Source organism: Chrysochloris asiatica, unplaced genomic scaffold, assembly GCF_000296735.1.
Source record: "Chrysochloris asiatica unplaced genomic scaffold, ChrAsi1.0 scaffold00001, whole genome shotgun sequence".
NCBI lineage: Eukaryota > Metazoa > Chordata > Mammalia > Afrosoricida > Chrysochloridae > Chrysochloris > Chrysochloris asiatica.
Genome location: NW_006408519.1, coordinates 40,306,402 through 40,325,546, shown reverse-complemented (window position 1 = coordinate 40,325,546; position 19,145 = coordinate 40,306,402). Strand labels below are relative to the sequence as shown.

Genomic DNA, 19,145 nt, shown 5'->3' with positions numbered 1-19,145 from the left:
GGATTGCATTGTATGTGTAAATGGCTTTGGGCAGTGGATAAGATTTTGAAGGACGTGAATTCTAGAACACATATTATGGAAGCTGTACATAGACTATTGTGTGTGGTTTAAAATCAGGAAAGGTGTGCATTAGGGTACCGTATCCTTTCACTATATGAATTAATTCTGTATACTGAGCGAATCATCAGATCAAATGTTGTATATGAAGAAGGATGCAGCGTCAGGACTGTAGGAAAGCTCATTAATTACCTGAGGTATGCAGAGGACACAACCTTGCTTGCTGGAAATGAAGAGAATTTAAAACACCTATTGATTGATGGAGATCAAAGGCGACAGCTTTCAATCAGGATTACACCTCAGCATAAAGATAATAAAAATCATCACAACTGGATGCATAACCAACATCATGATAAATGGAGAAAGATTGAAGATGTCAAGGATTTCACTTTACTTTGATCCACAATCCATGTGTAGGGAAACAGCAGTTAGTACATCAAAGGACGTATTGCTTTGGGCAAATCTCTTGTAAAAGACCTCTTTAAACTGTTAAAAAGCAATGATGCCACTTTAAGGACTAAGGGGTTCCTAACCCATGTCATGCTATCTTTCATGCCTTATATGCATGTGAAAGCTTAACAGTGAATAACGAAGATGGGGTGAATAACGAAGATGGGAATATCGATGCCTGTGAATGATGTTGTTGTCAAGTGCCATCTAGTCAGTTCTAACTCATATCAACCCTATGTAGGGTTTCCAAGGAGTAGCTGGTGGGTTTGAACTGCAGACCTTGTGGTTTGCAGTCCAGTGTTGACCCTACAGCATCACACCAGGAGTATTGAAAGTACTGTGGATTGTCAGAAGAACAAACAATTCTGTTTTGGAAGAAGTAAAGCTAGACTGCTCCTTGGAAGGGAGGATGACAAGATTTTGTCTCTCATACTTTGGACATGTCATCAGGAGGGGTCAGTCCCTGGAGAAGGACAACAGGCTTGACAAAGTGAAGGATCAGCATAAAAGGGGAAAGCCATCAATGAGATGGATTGACACAGTGTCTGTGTGTTTCCTTCTGTTGTACACAACAGACACAAAGTCACAACATACACAATGGCACCTAACAACAACATAATTTTTAGATGTCATAAAATACAAAGTTTCTTTTTCAAACTTTTAATAATGTAAAACCATCTTTTGCTCACAGGATGTATAAAAACAGGTGTTGGGTGGGATTTGTCTTTTCTGCTCTTGGCACCTGCTGAAATTGACCAGCAGTTCTTAGCTGTTTCTCCAGAAGAATGAAATTATGAAGGGAAGGGGCTGCAATGGTTAGGGAGACCCTCAGGGAGAGAGACTGGCACAGTGGCCGCAACATTGGCCTTGAACTTGCTGAGGAGGGTCAGGCTGACAAAGGACCAGGCTGCAGACCAGGTGATGTTTGGCTCACAGACCTTCACAGAAGGAAGATGAGCATCATCACCTAGTGACTCCAGTTTAGCTTTTTCAATGCCCATAGTTACTCTCAGAAGAGGTCTCCACCCTACGCTGAATTGCTGCATTGTCTGTCATTCTGCTCAGGGACCCTCCCTATTCAGCCCATAACACAGGCATTTTCTCAGATGGAGTTGATCCTGTTTCATCACCCTGAGTTTTTAGATAGGACTATTATCCCTTTTTTTCCCCCTGAGAATTTAAAGCAAAGTCATCAAGGCTCACCCTACTCCCCCCGCACCTCCCTGTGTCTTTCACTAAGAACTCATATAAGCCCAGGACTCTGACTTCGCTGTTAATCTATCTGGCTGTCTAAGTTCTTTGAAGTCATTTATCCTGCTCAGGAGACCGGTAAGTCCTATACTATAGATATTTTAAACCTCCTTTGGATCCCCCACTTCCTTCTTAAAGTATTAAGCCAAGCAAAACGTACATCTGCTGTAACTGCCAAGCCCTGGGCTCCTGGAAGTTGAATGAGAGAAGAGCACTTCGATCATTTACTTCTGTTATTTTCCAAGTACATTGCACCCCTTGATCAAAGTCTTCTCACCATTTTTTCCCCTTAAGCTATTGATTGTGATCTAAATGCAGTGGTCAGCAAACAGGAGGGCTTGTTCTCACATAGGTGGTAGAAGAAACGTGATCTTTTAATCCAAAGAACTGGAAGGAGGGCTGAAGATTAGATTCCACTCAAAAATGATTTTCCTAGTCCAGGGCTTCGGAAGCAGAGAGACAAGACTGCCAGTCCCGGCTCTCTAGATTCTGCTTCCATTTCTGAGCCTCCATTTTCTCAAATGGTAGTATAAGGGTAATAACAATGAATGGAAAAGTTTGCATGGGGAAAAAACAGTGCTGGTGGGGAAGTAATGAAAGCACTGGCCTTCTTTACTCAAACGCACACACCATCCACTTCTCAGGAAGAAGCTGTGGCAGTCTGCTTCCATACAGACTTTGGAAACAGTATTGCTGTTGTTAAGTGCCATCGAGTCAGTTCTAACTCATGGCTACCCTGTATAGGGTTTCCAAGGAGCAGGTGGTGAGTTTGAACCACTGACCCTACAGTTCAAACCAACCTTCTGGTTAAGTGCATTATTCTGCAACACCACACCAGAAAGCACTATAGGGCAGCTTGATTCTGCTATATAGGATCACTGTGAGTCAGAATTGACTCCAGGGCAGTGTGTGCATGTGTGTGATTCAAGGACCAATGAGTTGTTCTTGAGTTGGAATTGACTCAAGGGCAGTGAGTGTGTGTGTGTGTGTGTGTGTGTGTGTGTGCATGCTTCAAGGACCAAGTAGTTGTTGTTGTCAGTTGCCATTGTATCATTGTGACTATGGTGACATTATGTGTAACAGAATGAACCTTTCATGATTGTTCGTATGTTTGAGTTCACTGGTGTGCCAATCATGTCCATCCATCTATATCAATGAGGAATTCCTGAACCTTCACTTTACCAACCATGCCATCTTTCTCTACCAATACTAGACAAGGATCGATGGATGTTAGGTGCTGTTGATTTGATTTTTGTTGTTCTCTCTCTCATAGAGACCCCATACGACAGAGTAGAACTGCTACATGGGGTTTTCTTGACTGTCATTTTTAAGGAAGCAGATAGCCAAATCTTTCTTGTGAGGAGTCACTGGGTGGGTTTGAACATTTATTTTATGTGTTGCTGGATTCTGTTGGCTAGGATTTTGTTGAGAGTTTTTGCATCTACGTTCATGAGGGATATTGGTCTATGATTTTCTTTCTTAGTGATATCCTTCCCTGGTTTTGGTATGAAGATTATGCTTGCTTCATAAAATGTGTTAGGAAGTTTTTCATACTCCTCTATCTTCTGGAATAATTTAAGTAGAATTGGTGACAGCTCTTCCCTAAATGTTTGGTAGAACTCACCAGTGAAGCCGTCTGGGCCTGGACTTTTTTTGGGTTGGAGTTTTTTAATGGTCTGATCAATTTCTTCTTTTATTAGGGTCTGTTCAGGTTTTCTGCTTCACTGTGTGTAAGTTTAGGTAGGTCGTGTTTTTCTAAAAATGTATCCATCTCGTCTATGTTTTCAAATTTGTTGGAGTACAACTCTTCATAGTATTCTGTTATTATCCTTTTGATTTCCTTGGGTTCCGTTGTGTGAACATTTCTTTTAAAAGCCCTGAACTTAATAGTTGTGGCATCAGATGACCAGCAAATACTAAATTATTCACTTCACGTCTTTTTCTTCGCTAATTATTTTCAAGGCAGAACCCCTATGTCATGGGATATGGTTGTAAGGAACACAGGCTTTGGAGCTGTTGCCTGCATTGAAATTCTAGAGATATCACTTGCCAGCTAAGAACCTGGAGCAAATTGTCTAGTATCTCCAAGGTTCTGGGCTCTCAATAGAAAAAGGAAACTTATTTGTGGAAATTTGCCGAGTGAATGGACCACAATGTCTTCAGAACATCTAGCACTCATTGAAGTCACCACAAATGACGTGTACTTCTGTGTGAGTTTTCACCTCTCCCCTGAGCTCCGGGATTGTTCTATATCTACTGGACATCTTTCAGTTGCAAAGTACAGTGAGAAAGGCAGGTTTGCTTATCAGGTTGAACCAACCTTGGTTCATCTGGGATTCTTGTTAATTAAAAGTTATATGATGGTTAATTAGGACGCCAGCAGCTTTGCTTTTACTTTTCGTGTAGTCACATTCCAACTTCAATGTTGTTATCTACAAAGTACAGACACAGTGTGAATTAATTTCATGGGACTTTTGGGCAGATTCTTGGCTCCTTGGTAACATAGCCCTTCTCAGTTCTTCTTCCAGGACTGTGAGTGGATATTTAACTCCTTTGCTTGCCAAGATGTTTTAAAATAATGAATCCTGTTTCTTTTCAACATTAGCCCATGAATGGCCATGAGTAATTCTTGACCTTGAGGTTAACAGCCTGACTCGTAACCACTATGCTACCAGAGTTCCTTAGTAGTACAAGCTTTTTCTCAGACTGTAATTCTAATGACCCACACACACCCGTTCTCAAAAACTCTCCTGCCTTGATATGGTTAACTCTCTTGTCAGTTACCTCAAAGCCCTTGTTGCTTTTTTCCAGGTGGCCCAAAGTATCACAAACATGTTAAGCCTCCTACTACACAGTCCTCCGGCAAGGCTGTGTGTGGGGCTCACATGTCTCCTGTCCCTTTGGAATTCAGGTAAGCTTAAGAACTGGAGTTTAAGAAGTGTCTGTGATATATGCGAAGTCTGGGTTTTCATTGAGCTTTACAGAACCTCAACAGTCAACATTTCAGCCAAGAATCCAGAAAAAGAGTTTGATTAAAACGAAATAGCAGAGATTTCTTCTCCTCCATTTCTGGTTTGTCCCTTGACCTTTGGGATTTGTGACCCATTCAAGCAACAGAATGCCCTCCACCTTCACTTCAAACCATCATCTCCTCTTTCCTGGACCATTAAGGACCTTTCCAAATCAGCTCCCTGCTTCTTCTCTTGTCTCCTCACAATCCATTCTCTGCTTATCATCTGGTGTGGTCTTCCCATAAATCTCACCTTTGAAACTCACCCCTTCTTCTTAGCCTTAAAAATGCTTCAGTAGCTTTCTACTTATCTTTGAATAGTATCCAACATCCTTCACATGGTCAACATGACTTTGTCTGCCTGTCCATCACCAGTTCCTACAATCTCCCAGCCCTACAGTCACCATGCTGAGCACATGCAATTTCCTGTGTATGAAATCCTCAATAAGTTACATTCCATTCCTTCTTCAGGTCTCAGCTCAATATCACTTCCCAGAGGAAGCATCCAGACCCCTGAGACTAGTTCAAATGCCCTATTTCACATTCTCAAAGTTCCTTTCAAAATTTTCAACATTTGCAGTGTTTATAGACAGGCAGATCTCAGCGGTATCGCAGGTTTGATTCCAGTCTACCTCAATAAAGTGAGTCACATGAATTTCTTGGTTTCCCAACATAGACCAAGTTCTATTGTAGTCTGTGAAGTATGCAGTAGTATTGTTGGAAATATTATGAGAATGAGCAATATGGGACCCGGAGGCATGACGTAAACACACATTGCTGGGAAAATGTCACCGATAGATTTGCATGACGCAGGGTTGCCACAGACCTTCAATATGTGAAAAAGCACACTAGCTGAAGAGTTCAATAAAACATAGCAGTAAAAAAGAAGGTCTGCCTGGACTTACTTCTTCATTTCCTTAATGTCTGCTTCCCCAACTAGACCATAAATTCTATCTTTATTCAACATAGTCAGCATACTAGGTGCTTGAAACATTTTGAGCCATTAATGCTATCCTAGATGGTGACTCTCTATGTGATGGCTAAGTGCTTGAATGAACAAACCAGATATGGGCTTGTAAACAAGTCCTATCCTGTCCCAGATCATAACGTTCTCATGCATAAAATGGCAATGTTGGCCGGAATGATCTCTGATGTCTTCAGTCTGATAAAACATTTTTTTTTTTCTTTTAAACATTCCTGTCTGCCATTAAAGGAGAAGCCAAGAAAGAAAAAGGAATGCTCTTCTTACCTATGCCAGGTAAACGGGCAGGTGATCCTCCTCGGTTCACTCTGTTCTTGGCCAAATTGGCTCCTTTGTCTTACCTCCTCTCTCTGTCCTGTGGAGAGTGGAACCATGTTCTGAAAATGTCTAAAGTCCCAGCAGTCACAGTGCTTCCTACTTCCTCTGAATTTCTCAGAGCTTTGTGGTTCAGGGTACACTTGGATTCTCTGGACTTTATTAAGTCCACAAAGTTGATGGCTCCGCTTCAGTGGTAGATTTCATACCCAGGCGGTATTGTTATTTTCTGTCGTTCCCTTTGTAATCATTTCACCTTCTGTTGCCTTTTCTTTTTGGATGGCATGAAATTGACTGGGTTGAAAGATGACAAATGTGATAAAACAGAGGGTACAGAGGAGTCAGGGCTAGGTTTCTGTTCTTAATTTTTTGCTAAACTAGCAAGATATTTCATTAAAATTTGTTTTAATGGGGTTTTGTCTTTTTATTTTAAAGTATATGGTAGATTGTAGTATCTTTCCTTTCTTTCTTTTTTTTTTTGTTCATCTTACTTATCTGCCTATGTATGTACTTGCAGATCAGTGATTTTATTCCTGATAATGCAGGGCTATGTACGTAGTGGTATTTATCCTTGTGGTCTGTAGCTCTTGTGCACCTCTCAAAGTCTTCCTCTTTAGACTGTAATTTCTAGACTTTGGTTTAGGGTTGAACTTTTTTTTTAAGTTGTGGTAAATATGCATGTAATGAAACATTGACCATTTCAACATTCTTCACATGGACAATTCTGTGCTATTAGTCGTTATTATCCATGTCCAAGTTTCCCCATCACCTTTAATAGACGCTCAGTATCCTGAGCAGTGAATCTCCCTTACCCTATCTCTCCTAGCACCCCTGATAACCAGTAATAACTTTTTATCTGTGTACACTTAAGTAGAATTTGACTGGATTCCTGAGGAGAGTCTTATAGTCTTTATTCTTTTAAGTTTATTTATTTTTAAATAGTCAACAGATTCACAAGAATCAAAATGCAAAAGGAACAAATACTCCCCCACCAGCCAACCATTTCCCTTTCCAGAGATCCTCAGTTGTATCAATTTTCTGTGTATGTGTTGTTGTTATATGCTGAGAAGTCAGTTTCGACTCACAGCCACCCTAGAAGGTTTCCGAGTCTCTAAATCTTTTTGTGGGAGCAGAAAGCCTCATTGTTCTCCTGTGGAGTGGCTGGTGGGCTGGAACTGCTGGCCTTATGGTTCATAGTCCAGTGCTTAGCCTATGGCACCACCATGTTCCCTGTGCATACATTGTTGAGTGCTGGCAAGTCAGTCCCAACTCATAGCAACCCAGATGATTTCCGCATTCCGTTTGGTCCCCTCTCTTTGGAATGGGCACAAATATGGGTCTCTTCCAATCAGTCAGCCAGATAGTTGTCTTCCAAATTTCTTGGCAGAGATGAGTGAGTGCCTCCTGTGCCGCCTCACTTTCTTGAAAGATTTTGATTTTGATTCCATCAATTTCTGGTGCCTTGTTCTTTGCCAATTCCTTCAGTGCACCTTGTACTTCCTCCTTCAGTATCATTGGCTTTTGATCATATGCTAGCTCTTGAAACAGTTGAACATTAACCATGAACCTTACAGTTCAAACTGACTTTGTGATCCTGTGAGGTTTCCCACAATCTCCATTTCCTCCCACTTGAATCTCTCATTTTCTCCTTTTCTAATGGGAGGGACAATACCTGCTCCACCAAGAAGCAGACAGGGTGAATGATGTTGGATTGCAAAACATGAACGAGTATGAAAAAATGTCAGGTATTATCTACTTTATAGACACTTCTATTGTCATCTTCCAGTGACAAAATAGAATAATGGTTTTATACGACCTGTCCAGCAATTTATTTGGAAAATGCTTCTCTGGGTTCACTTTCTTCAGTCTTCAAAAGGGGTGCTGGACAAGGTTTTTAAGGCGATAGTAAGTTATCTGAAACTGTGCCAAGACACTATTTCTCTCATTTCAGTGTCTGGAAATAAAGATATGAAAAATGAAAAACAGGACGCTTCCTTTGCTGCACCAGGTAACCCGGCCAGCCCGATTTCCTGGCTTACCCTGTCACACGAGGCGTGTTGTTCAGTCTCTCAGTGCCTTCGTTTTTCCATCCATAAAATGGACAGAACACACATCCTTTATTTGAATATGGCATGAAAAATAGAGCACCACCGCAATGAGATGGAGTCCTCGTGTGGCACTGCGGGTTAATGCCCTGGACTGCAAAGTTGGTTTGAATAGAAAGGTTGGCGGTTCGTACTCACCAGCTGCTCCTCCCAAACACTATACAGGGTTGCTATGAGTCAGAACCCAATCTATGGCCCTTAACAACAGAAACAATAGTGATACAATTGACTACAACTAAGTAATGAATGTCATGTGGTTACATGGTCTCTAATCCTGGGGTTTGGGGGTTTTATTCTTGATAATGCAGGGCTGTATGCATAGCAGTATTTATCTTTGTTGTCTGCAGCTCTTGTGTACTTTTCTAAGTCTTCCTTTCTAGACAGTAATTTCTATACTTTGGTACTGTAAGATAAGCACTGGACTGTTAACTGCAAGATCAGCAGTTCAAACCCACCAGTTGTTCCTTGGAAACCCTATGCAGAGTTGCTATGAACTGAAACCACCTTGATGGCATTTAACAACAACAGTCAAAAATAATGATCCCACAAGTCTTGACTTAAATGTCAGGTTGTTGTTGTTAGGTGCTGAAGAACCTGTTCTGACTCACGTATAACAGAACAAAGTGCTATCCGGTCCTATGTCATCCCCACAATGGCAGGTAAGTTTGAGCAGACACTGTGTCAGTCCATCTCATTGAGGGTCTTCCTAATTTTCACTTGTTAAGTGCCACCAAGTTGGTTCCTAAACAAAGCGACCCTGTATAGGGTTTCCAAGGAGCGGCTGGTGAGTTTGAACCACCAACCTTGCAGTTCAATCCAACCTTATGGTCGAGTGCTTATCCTACAGTACCACAGCAGTTGTTGTTGTTATGTGCCATGGAGTTGGTTCTGACTCATAGCGACCCTGCATAGGGTTTCCGAGGCTGTAAATCTTTACAGGAATAGAAAGCCTCATCTTTCTCCTGCGGAACAGCTGGTAGTTTCAAACTGCTGACCTTGTGGCTTGCAGACCGATTCGTAACCACTAGGTTAGAGCTCCTTACCACAGCAGTAGCACTGTGAATTTCTGTTTTATCATGCATAAAGTATTGAAGTATTTCCTTTTCCAGAGACCGGTCCCTCCTGACAATGTGTCCAAATAAGCTATGTCATCAGTATGTTAAATGCCAGCAGAGCCACCATGGGGGACAGGTTTCAATGGAGTTTCCAGACTGACAGGCTAGAAAAAAGGTCTCGACCTTCTACTTAATGCAACAACAACAATAAAGCCAGTGAAAACTATGGGGATGAGAACCTTGTCAGATGTGCCAGCTGAGAGATGAGTCCCTCAATTTGGAAAACAGGCAGAATACGACGGAGGGAACTCTGCCTCCTCAAAGTGGATTAGATACTAAGGGTATATCTTCCAGAACTTTTATCTGATGACGTGATAGGGTTCAAAATGTTCTCATTTTGAGAACAACAACAACTGTAGACATGCTCAAGTTGTTGTTAAGTGCCATTGAGTCAGTTCCAACACATAGTGACCCTGTATAGGTTTTCCAAAGGATGGCTGGTGAGCTTGAACCGCTGACCTTGTGGTTCAAACCGACCTTGCAGTCCAGCTCATTAACTTGCAGTGCCACACCAGAGCTCCATGCTCAAGTTAGGTCCTCTGATACAGGGGCATTTAGCATCCTGATGTTCTCTGTACTGACAGACATCTCAGGTAATTACACCTGAGCCCCACCCCACATACATACAAACACACACACAGTAAATTCCTTGAAGAGAGACCCAGTTCTCTTTGGCTTACCTCCCTTTGTCCTGAACATCTGGGTACTGGGGTCCCTGGGTGAATAGGTGGTGAATGAATATAGAATGAATGATTTGAATCTTTCGTACTACCATTACCATGATAAATATTTCCCCTTCCTTTCATGTTGTCTTCCACGATACTGTGAAATTTGCCAAGCAGCCAGGCAGCCGGATATCTTGAAAGGGCCACTGATCTGTGAATATGTAAACTGGGTTCTGACTCCATTCTTAGAGCTTCTCAGCTGTGTAAATTTCAGAATTACTTCTCTCTGAGCCTGGACTTCTCAACCCAATAAAGGAGTGTGGCCAGGTCCCCGGGTACCCCCAGTGTGTGCACCTCCCAGGAACATTGGAGGTGTGACTGCACCCCACAGCACCATTGCAGGAAGCCCTGGCAATCTCTAGTAAAGACGACAGTCCCAAACCTACGGAGGGAGCACAGCTCTTCTCTGCCACATGTGGGTTGCCAGGAGTCAGAACTGACTTGAAGATAATGTTGTTGTTGTTTTTGTCTTTTGGCTACAGGAATGGGGTAGATTAGGGTCCTTGCTAAGGGAATCACCTTGGGTACTTATTAAAACGCAGATTTCTAGGCCAGGCCCATCCAGGATGGGTCAGACTATCTGGGGGAGGGGGTCCTGGGATCTGCACTGTTCTTCAGGGTCCTGAGAGAGGCCATGCTTGCGAAGATTCCCCAGCTCAGTGGGACCATCATTGTAAGCTAATGTTCTCCTCAGAAAACCCTTTCTCTTCCCAGTGTCTGGCCTTCAAGGAACAGCGAAGAAGGAGAGAAGGTTGGCTTTTCTGGCTACGACAGGTAAGTCTTCCCCTGTCTGCAGAGCTCCCCTAGTCAGCGACCCCAGAATTGTCTGAAAATTTGAATATTAAGTCAACGTTGAAAAACTTAGAAAAAAAACAACCTTCATGTTCATAAAGCACTTAAGAGGCTCATCAACCATGTTTTCTTCTGGGATTATCTGCTCATGACACAAAGCTGGGGAATGTACAGTTCAAACCAACCTTGCAATCCAGGGCATTAACCCAAAGCAGTACTCCAGGACTCTGTGCTAACTGTTTACACCCCAGGAGCTCCACAGTTCCATAGTCCAGAAGCAATTAAACCTGATCCTGGAGGATAGAACATTGAAATAGTGGGATTAAAAAATAAAAACTTTCCAGGTGATGCTGATGTCCAACTGAGGCTTCTACCTCTTTGTTATCGAGCATAAGGAGCCTGGTGGCACTGTGGGTTTGACATTAGACATTAGACTGCTAACCTCAAAGTCTGCGGTTCAAGCCCAGCAGCCACTCCTCAGGAGAAAGATGAGGCTTTCTGTTCCTGTAAAGATTTTGTCTCAGAAGTCTTAGAAAGGGTTGCTGTGAGTTGGGATTGACTCAGAGTCAGTGATTCTCTTGATTTTTTTAAAATCCTGTAGACTGTAGGAGTCCTTGCATGGTGCAAGTGATGAACAGGTTCAGCTGCAAACTGCAAAGTTGAAGTCCACCCCAATGCACCTTGGAAGAAAGGACTGGCAGTCTAGTTCCAAAAAATCAAGCATCGAAAACTATGAAGCACAATTCTACTCTGACACACACGGGGTGACCATGAGTTGAAATCGATTTGACCACAACTGGCTTTATTACAGTGTGTAATCACTTCTAGAATACATGTTGGTATTGCTAAGTGCTGTCAAGTTGGTTTCAACTCATGTTGTTAGATGCCATCGAGTCGGTAACAACTCATAGTGACCCGATGCACAACAGAATGAAACACTGTCCGGTCCTGGGCTGACCTCACAATTGTTGCTACATTTGAGCCCATTGCTGCCGTCACTGAGCCAAACCATCTCGTTGTGGGGAAGGGGGGCACAGTTCTTTCAGTTCATAGTAACGTGGTATAGGGTTTCCGAGGCTGCAAATCTTTTCAGAAGCAGAAAGTCTCATCTTTCTCCTGAGGAGTGACTGGTGAGTTTGAACTGCTGATCTTTTGGTTAGCAACCCAGTGCTTATCCTACAGAGCCACACCAGGATTCAAATATATAGCTTTTAAGAAGGCCCAAAATTACCTTGAGTTTCCCATCAGTCCTTGCTCTCTACAAAGATAGAATGTTCACTAAACTGTGTTTCCCTCTCCTGTGACTGTCGCTTGTCACTGAGTACCACTGGCTGTGACTTCCATGAGGACAGCCCCGGCTGTGGGTTCAGTAGATGTCTGTCCTCTGGGAAAGTGTGTTTGGGAAGTGAGGAACTTCACCTGCTGCCAGGACAAGCCTGCCAGTGACTTTGTCTTTGATCTTCTTTCAGAGCTACCTGCCAGCTCCGTGGACCTGTCCGCCCTTAACCTGACAGAACTAGTGAACGGGATGCTGAACAGAGCTTTACAAGGTGACGGCTTCCGTAGCCAACACAATCTGGGTCCATTTTTCTCTGTGCCAACTTCACTTCCGAACTTCCCTGTGAACCTGGGAAGGACATTTCCCCTCTCTGTGCCTCAGTTTCTCTGTCCACAGAGCAGAGACCATGTTGCTTTATAAATTCATGAAGAGATTGAAAATACATTCCAAACACTGACTCTTTACTTACTCATCAGCTCACTATGGATTAGTAAATAAGCACAAGTAAGCCTGTGCTTCCTTGCTTCCTGGATATTCTCCATCCCTGTCAGGGGCTCTACATTTGAAAGGAGGCTTTGATTCTGTAGGAAGGAGCTGTGGGCTTGGGAGAGAGACAGATGCCAGCCAGACCCAGAAGCAGCACCGTTGATGTGGTGACATATGAGGTGGTTCAGGACAGATTCGTGAGTCAACGCAAATAGGCCTGTGCTTACCTAATTCTATGGTAATCGGGCACAGATTCCAAATACAGTATTGAAAATCATAACTGTGGAGTTTCCGGGGTGTAAACAGTTAACACGGAGTCCTGGTGTGGCGCTGTGAGTTAATGCACTGGACGGCAAGGTCGGTTTGAACTGCAGAGTTAGCGGTTCAAGCACACCAGCCATTCCTCGGAAACCCTATGCAGGGTCACTATGTGTCAGAACTGACGTAAAGGCACTTAACAACAACAACAAACAGTTAACACACTCAGCTGCTAACTCAAAGATTGGGGGTTTGAGTCCACCCAGAGGAGCTTAAAAGGGGAAAAAAAAAAAGTCTAGCCATCTACATCTGAGTAATCAGCCACTGAAAACTCTATGAAACAGTCTCACTCTGACACACATGGGGTTGCTTTTAGTAGGAAGACATTTAATGGCTACTGTTGTTGTTTTTGTTTGTTGGTTGGAGTCCTGGTGGGATGCTGTAGGATCAGCACTAGACTGCTAACCACAAAGTTGGCAGCTCAAACTCACCAGCCGTTCCAACCCTATAAAGGCTCACTATGGTCTGTGGGAGAAAGACGAGGCTTTCTGCTCCCGTAAAGATTTACAGCCTTGGAAACCCTGTACAGGGTCTCTATGGGTCGGAACCAACTCGACGGCACTTAACATCAACAACAACATGAGTCAGAACTGACTCAACAACACTTAACAACAACAACATTCCCTTCCTAACTCCTGGCACCCATGACCACCACCCTATATGGACAAAGAGGTAAACACCATGCTATGTATTAACAGAAGTGATCAAGGTAAGGATTCTGAGATGAGGCTTATCCTGTTAAGTACCATCGATTCTGACTCAGGGTGACCTGTATAGGGCTTCCGAGGAGTGACTGGTGGGTTTGAACAGCCAACCTTGTAGTTAGAAGTCCAGTGCTTATTCTACAGAGCCACTCTAGGACTCCTGGTGGGCCCCAAATACCAACACAAGTATGCTTGTTGGAGAGAGGTAGGGAGGGGCTCACACAGAGAAGGAGATGTGGAGAAAGAGTGGAGATGCAGCCCCAACCCAAGGAATACCGGCAACTGGTTTCCCCCTAGAACCTCTCGTGGGGGCTAGAGCTAGACTTCTCGCCTCTAGACGGCAACAGAACATGTTTCTGTTCCTTTAACACCAAGTGTGGCGCTGCAGGATCAGCACTGGACAGTGAACCACAAGGTCGACAGTTCAAACCCTCCAGTTACTCCTTGGAAACCCTATGGAGGGTCACTATGAGTCAGAATCGACTTGACAGCATTTAACAACAACAACAGTGTGTGTTTAGGAGCCATGGTGTGCACCATGAAACACTTGGCTGCTAACTAAAAGCTGGTGGTTTGAATCTCCCCATGGGCTCCCCAGGAAAATGGTCAGGTGACCTGATGCGACGAAGAGGACAGCCTAGGAAGGCCCATGGGGCAGTTCCGCTCTGTCACACGCGGTCCCTACAAGTCAGAATCCACAGATGACACAAGACAACAACAGCTTGTAATGATTTGTTTACAGCAGCCTCAGAAAACGAGTACACCTGAAAACCTTCCTAAACACATCAGGACTTAAGGATAGAACAGGAAATCCAGTCAAGTAGAACATCTGTGTTTGTTGTTTTTATTTATCACTAATTCCTTCTATTATTTTAACCTTCAGTTTTGTTCATTTGATATTTTTGTCTATTGTATTATGTGACCCTGTAGGATAAACACTGGACAGTTAATTGCAAGGTCAGTGATTCAAACCCACCAGCTATTCCTCGGAAACCCTATACAGGGTCGCTGTGAGTCAGACCTGACTCGATGGCACTTCACAACCACAACAGCAATGTTGATACTTTGATACTGTGTACCACCACTCATCTGTCAGTTTATTGTACCCTGGTGGCTTGTGAGTTGCTGTGATTCTGGAAGCTATGCCATGGGTATTTTAAATAACATCAGGGTCAACCACAGTGGACAGGTTTCAGATGAGCATCCAGATGAAGACAGACTAGGATGAAGAAGAGACGAACTACTTCTGATATTTAGTCACTGAAAAATTTATGAACAGCAGTAGAACACTGCCACCACCAGATTATTGAATATTGAAACAAGATGAAGACCATCAGAATGCTGTCAGAATGGATTGGCACAGTGGCAGCATCAGTGGGCTCAAGCATAGTAATGATTGTGAGGTTGGCCCAGGACTGGGCAGTGTTTCATTCTGTTGTGCATAAGGTTGCTTTGAGTCAGTACTGACTTGATGACACCGAACAACAACAACAACAACACGGGTGTTTACTCATTGTTATGTGAGTATGAATTTGTCAGTTTAGTCATTTCAATATCTCCTGGCAGACAGCAGCACGTTCTTCTCCTTGCTCAGCATTACTTCCTACAGCTCCTTCGCCTTCCTCAAGTTCTCTGTGGCCATTTACAACAGTGAGTGCTGCCTGACTGGGTCTGGAGGGACGGTGGTTGGTGACAGGCTGGCCGGGCTGGGCAGTGGGTCAGGACAGCTGTATGGGGACCATTTCTCTTCACAGTTTCTAACCTGAAGACCGTGGACCCTGCCAAATTCCCCACCAGATACTGCTACTGTTTGAACAACCGGACCAATGACTTTTCAGGTGAGTGGACTTTGCTAGCGGCTGGCTTCTTTCCTGGGTTTGTTTTTGTTCTTTTAGATAACATTTGTTCTGTTAGTTTATTTCCCTCCTCAAAGGCAAACAAAAAGATACCTATTACATCAAATAGATATACACCCATTCTCCTGGGAAGTTCTTGTCTTGGTTTTAATGCTAGACAAGAGCATATGAGCACAAAGATGTGGATACAATGCAACATTGTGGTGATAACTGAACAGAAAGTGTTGGGGTCCTCCTCAGTCATTACTCTGAGAGGCTGGTCACTTAGGACAACACTGGCCTTGGGCAAAACCTCTGGGTGAGACGTCTTTGTGAATGATCTTCTGGTCTGGATCACTTTCTTTGAAATATTCTCCACTTCGACATACAGTTCTTTCATGAGAGTTTATTTGCATAGTTTATTCCCCCCCCCCCGCAAATAAAAACAGCTTAAGTTTAAAAAATTAATTTAAAAAGCAAATATGCAGTAATGCCAAAACATAATGCAATGTGAGCAGGTATAACCCAGAACCCCAAAACACCTGCCATCCCAATATTCAGCAGTAACTTCTATGAACATTTTGATGAACATCATCCAAGATTATTTACCTAATCCACCTATCATCTAACCCACGTATCTAACCTCTCAATCTACACACCTCTCTACCTATCCATCCACTCACCCTAATCTGCATCTGAGGAACCATTCTCTGTGTATGGAACTAGAATACAGGCTACACAACCATGTTGTTGTTAGGTGCCATTGAGTCAGTACCAACTCAAAAGAGTACCCAGTTCCTGGGCCAACCTCACAATCTCTGCTACGCCTGAGCCTGTCACAGCCACCATTGTGCCAATCCATCTCCTTGGGGGTCTTCCTTTTTTTTTTTTTTACCAAACATGATATCTTTCTCCAGTGATTTGGGGGCACTACCATAACTGCCCCCAAATCAAGCCTACTGCCATTGAATTGATTCCAACTCATAGCAACCCTACAGGACTGGGTTTCCAAGCAGACAGCCTCATCTGTCTTTTGGGGAGCAGCTTGTGGATTTGAACAGACAACCTTGCAGTCAGTAGCTGAGCACCACTAGGCCCTCTTAGAACAAAGTGCAAAGAAAACCCAAACTAGTTGCCGTCGAGTCAATTCTGACTCCTGGTGACCCAAGTGTGCAGAGTAGGCGGTGCCCTCTCAGAAACAGATCTCCAGGCCTGTCTTCAGAGGCACCTGTAGATAGATTTGAACCTTCAACCTTTTGATTAATAGTTAAGCACTTAAGTCTTTGCACTACCCAGAGACTCTATACCCCAAAACCAGTGACTTAAAGAAGGGAATCTCATAGCTACACCCTGTGACAGAGTAGGACTGCCCATAGGCAGTGTCAGAGTAGGTAGTAAGCAAGGTAAACACGGGCTTACTTGTGCTTACTTACTAACTTCTGGTAAACAATTTTGCATGCTTTTACCATACCAAAGATTCAGCTTTAAGTCTGGCTGGCATCTCTCTCTCTCCTAACCCCACAACCCCTTCCTACAGAATCAAAGCCTCCTTTCATGTTTATATCCCTGACAGGGACAGAGTATCCAGTAAGCAAATTAATGAAAAAACATGCAAAATTGCTCACTACAGATTAGTAAGTAAGCACAAGTAAGCCTCTGCTTCCCTTACATACTGGGTAATGTGCCTCTGCCCACAGGGTTTTCTTGGCTGTAAAACTGATTGATTACCAGGCTTTCTCCCATGAGTGGTCTCGCTAAGAATTGGAATCACCAGAAGACACCTACCACCACAACACAGAAGGCGAAGTTAGTGGCTTCCATGTGTGCGAATCTGGAAAATCATTTCAGGGTTGGTGTGAAAGAGCCCAGATAGTACAACAGTTGATCTTGACGGTGTAATGAAAGGTTAATGGTTTGAACTCATCCCAAAGGTTCATTGGCAGTAACACCTGGCTTTCTGCTTCCATAAGGATTACAGCCAAGGAAACCCTATGGGCAGAGGCACATTACCCAGTATGTAAGGGAAGCAGAATCCTATCACATGGGATTGTTATGAGTCAGAAATGACTCACTGGGCCCCAACAATAGGATGGTTTGGAGGCCCAGTGCCCTTGCTTTTTGCTCTGCTTTCCATGGGAATTTGTCTTTCTTCTCCAGTCTTCAGAAGGAGAAAAGAATCAAAAGACAAGCTCATTCCATTTTTGGTCCACGTTGCTTCCTCTAACGTTCCCTCAGCCAGAAATTAGTCATATGGCCACATCCACCTTCCAAGCTAAAAAAAATTACCGTTTTTATGTTCATCCTTCATGTGCCCAACTAAAATTTGGTGTCTGTCATTAAAGGAAGAGGGTAGAATGGAGCTTAGGAAACCACCCTCAGTGTCTACCATTTTTGTCATAAAGTTTTATAATCCATTTTTAAAAAATGATTCACAGCTTTAATGTTCAGAGTTTGTCATACCATGGCAAGAGCCTACTCTCAGGCCCAATTTTATAAATTTTAATTGGCTGATGATGCCAATAGGATACTTGGCCTTGTCCAATTTGGTTTCAGGGAAGACTTCGTTGAAGCAATCTGCGGTCTAGTCCAATGGAATAATGTTACTCATCTTCTCCAATTGTTTCTCATATTCCCTAATCCTAGTATTTGAAAGAGACACAGAGTCAGCCCAAACCTTCCCATCTTCTTTTTCTTCAGCATCCACCAGGGCAGTCAACTTATCTTCTGGCACTGGGATCTTCAGGGCTTTAAACTTCTTTTCAAAGTCATCCATTAAGCCAGCCTTGGCCACGTTGGCCTTATAGTAAGCCCAGTCAATACCTGGTGGTGGGTGTCTCAGGTAGAGCAGTCAACCTGGAGGCAAGGAGCTCATCCCAAGATTTCAGGGAGTTAGCAATAGGCTTTTGATTTCGGGGTATGATATTCCCAAAAGCTATCCAGTCAATGGTATTTAGAGCAAGTTTTCTCCCAGACATCTTGGGATCCTTCACTGTCCCCAGAGGTCCTCTTATAATCTTTTTTCTTTCTCTTTTTTCAAGTTTTTATTGTGATTTGAGTGATAGATTACATGGGACAGCATCAGTTTTACACTTATGCTTTCATAGTTTGTTTCATTGCAGTGATTACAATCCTTCCATGTATCATCATTCAACAATATTTGCTTCTATTCCCTCTATTGCTTTTTTAGGGAGGGATGTACACCAAAACACCTAGGAATATGCAATCTTTTGAATACCCTAAGGGCATACCCTGCAAGCCCCCCCGCCCCACCCCCCCAGGTTGCCAGAACACAGCGCCTTCTCCTTCAATGAGTCTAGAGTCCCCACCACTCCATCTCTCCATGTCATCATCTCTGCCTCCATCTCTGGCGTTGCTTCTGCTCTAGATAGGGTCCCACTCTTCTCCCTTTATGGTCCCAGGGTCCACCACTCCTGGACTGCAAGATCAACCACTCCCCTTTTTTTGCTACAAAGCATCTCCCTTTACAGTTACAAAAATCACAATCAATTCTAATAACAATTATTCACTATTGAACCACACGATCTCCATCTCCTTTCACCAGTCCCATCCAGACAGGTTGAAAACTACTCAGTGGAGATTCTATCTTCCCCGGCACCCTCTGAAACTAAATTCTTTCTTGAAAACTTGTTAGCCAGTCACTTTGTGCCTTTGTAGCACCCCCTCCACCCATTTTATGTAGCCAATGTCCAAGTGGCCCATC

At 43.4% G+C, this 19,145-nt stretch overlaps 1 protein-coding gene and 1 pseudogene across 1 annotated transcript in view; one reads left to right on the top strand and one right to left on the bottom strand.

The window, feature by feature from the left end:
• The first annotated feature begins 3,911 nt into the window (after positions 1 to 3,911).
• Positions 3,912 to 19,145, top strand: part of HHLA1 (HERV-H LTR-associating 1) — a 44,941-nt gene continuing 29,707 nt past the window's right edge. The window contains 7 exon segments of the mRNA XM_006830842.1: positions 3,912 to 3,968; positions 4,570 to 4,669; positions 5,967 to 6,026; positions 10,725 to 10,784; positions 12,272 to 12,352; positions 15,156 to 15,239; positions 15,344 to 15,427. Of these exon segments, the coding sequence (XP_006830905.1) occupies positions 3,912 to 3,968; positions 4,570 to 4,669; positions 5,967 to 6,026; positions 10,725 to 10,784; positions 12,272 to 12,352; positions 15,156 to 15,239; positions 15,344 to 15,427 (526 nt within the window).
• On the bottom strand, positions 17,869 to 18,399 carry LOC102840613 (annotated as a pseudogene).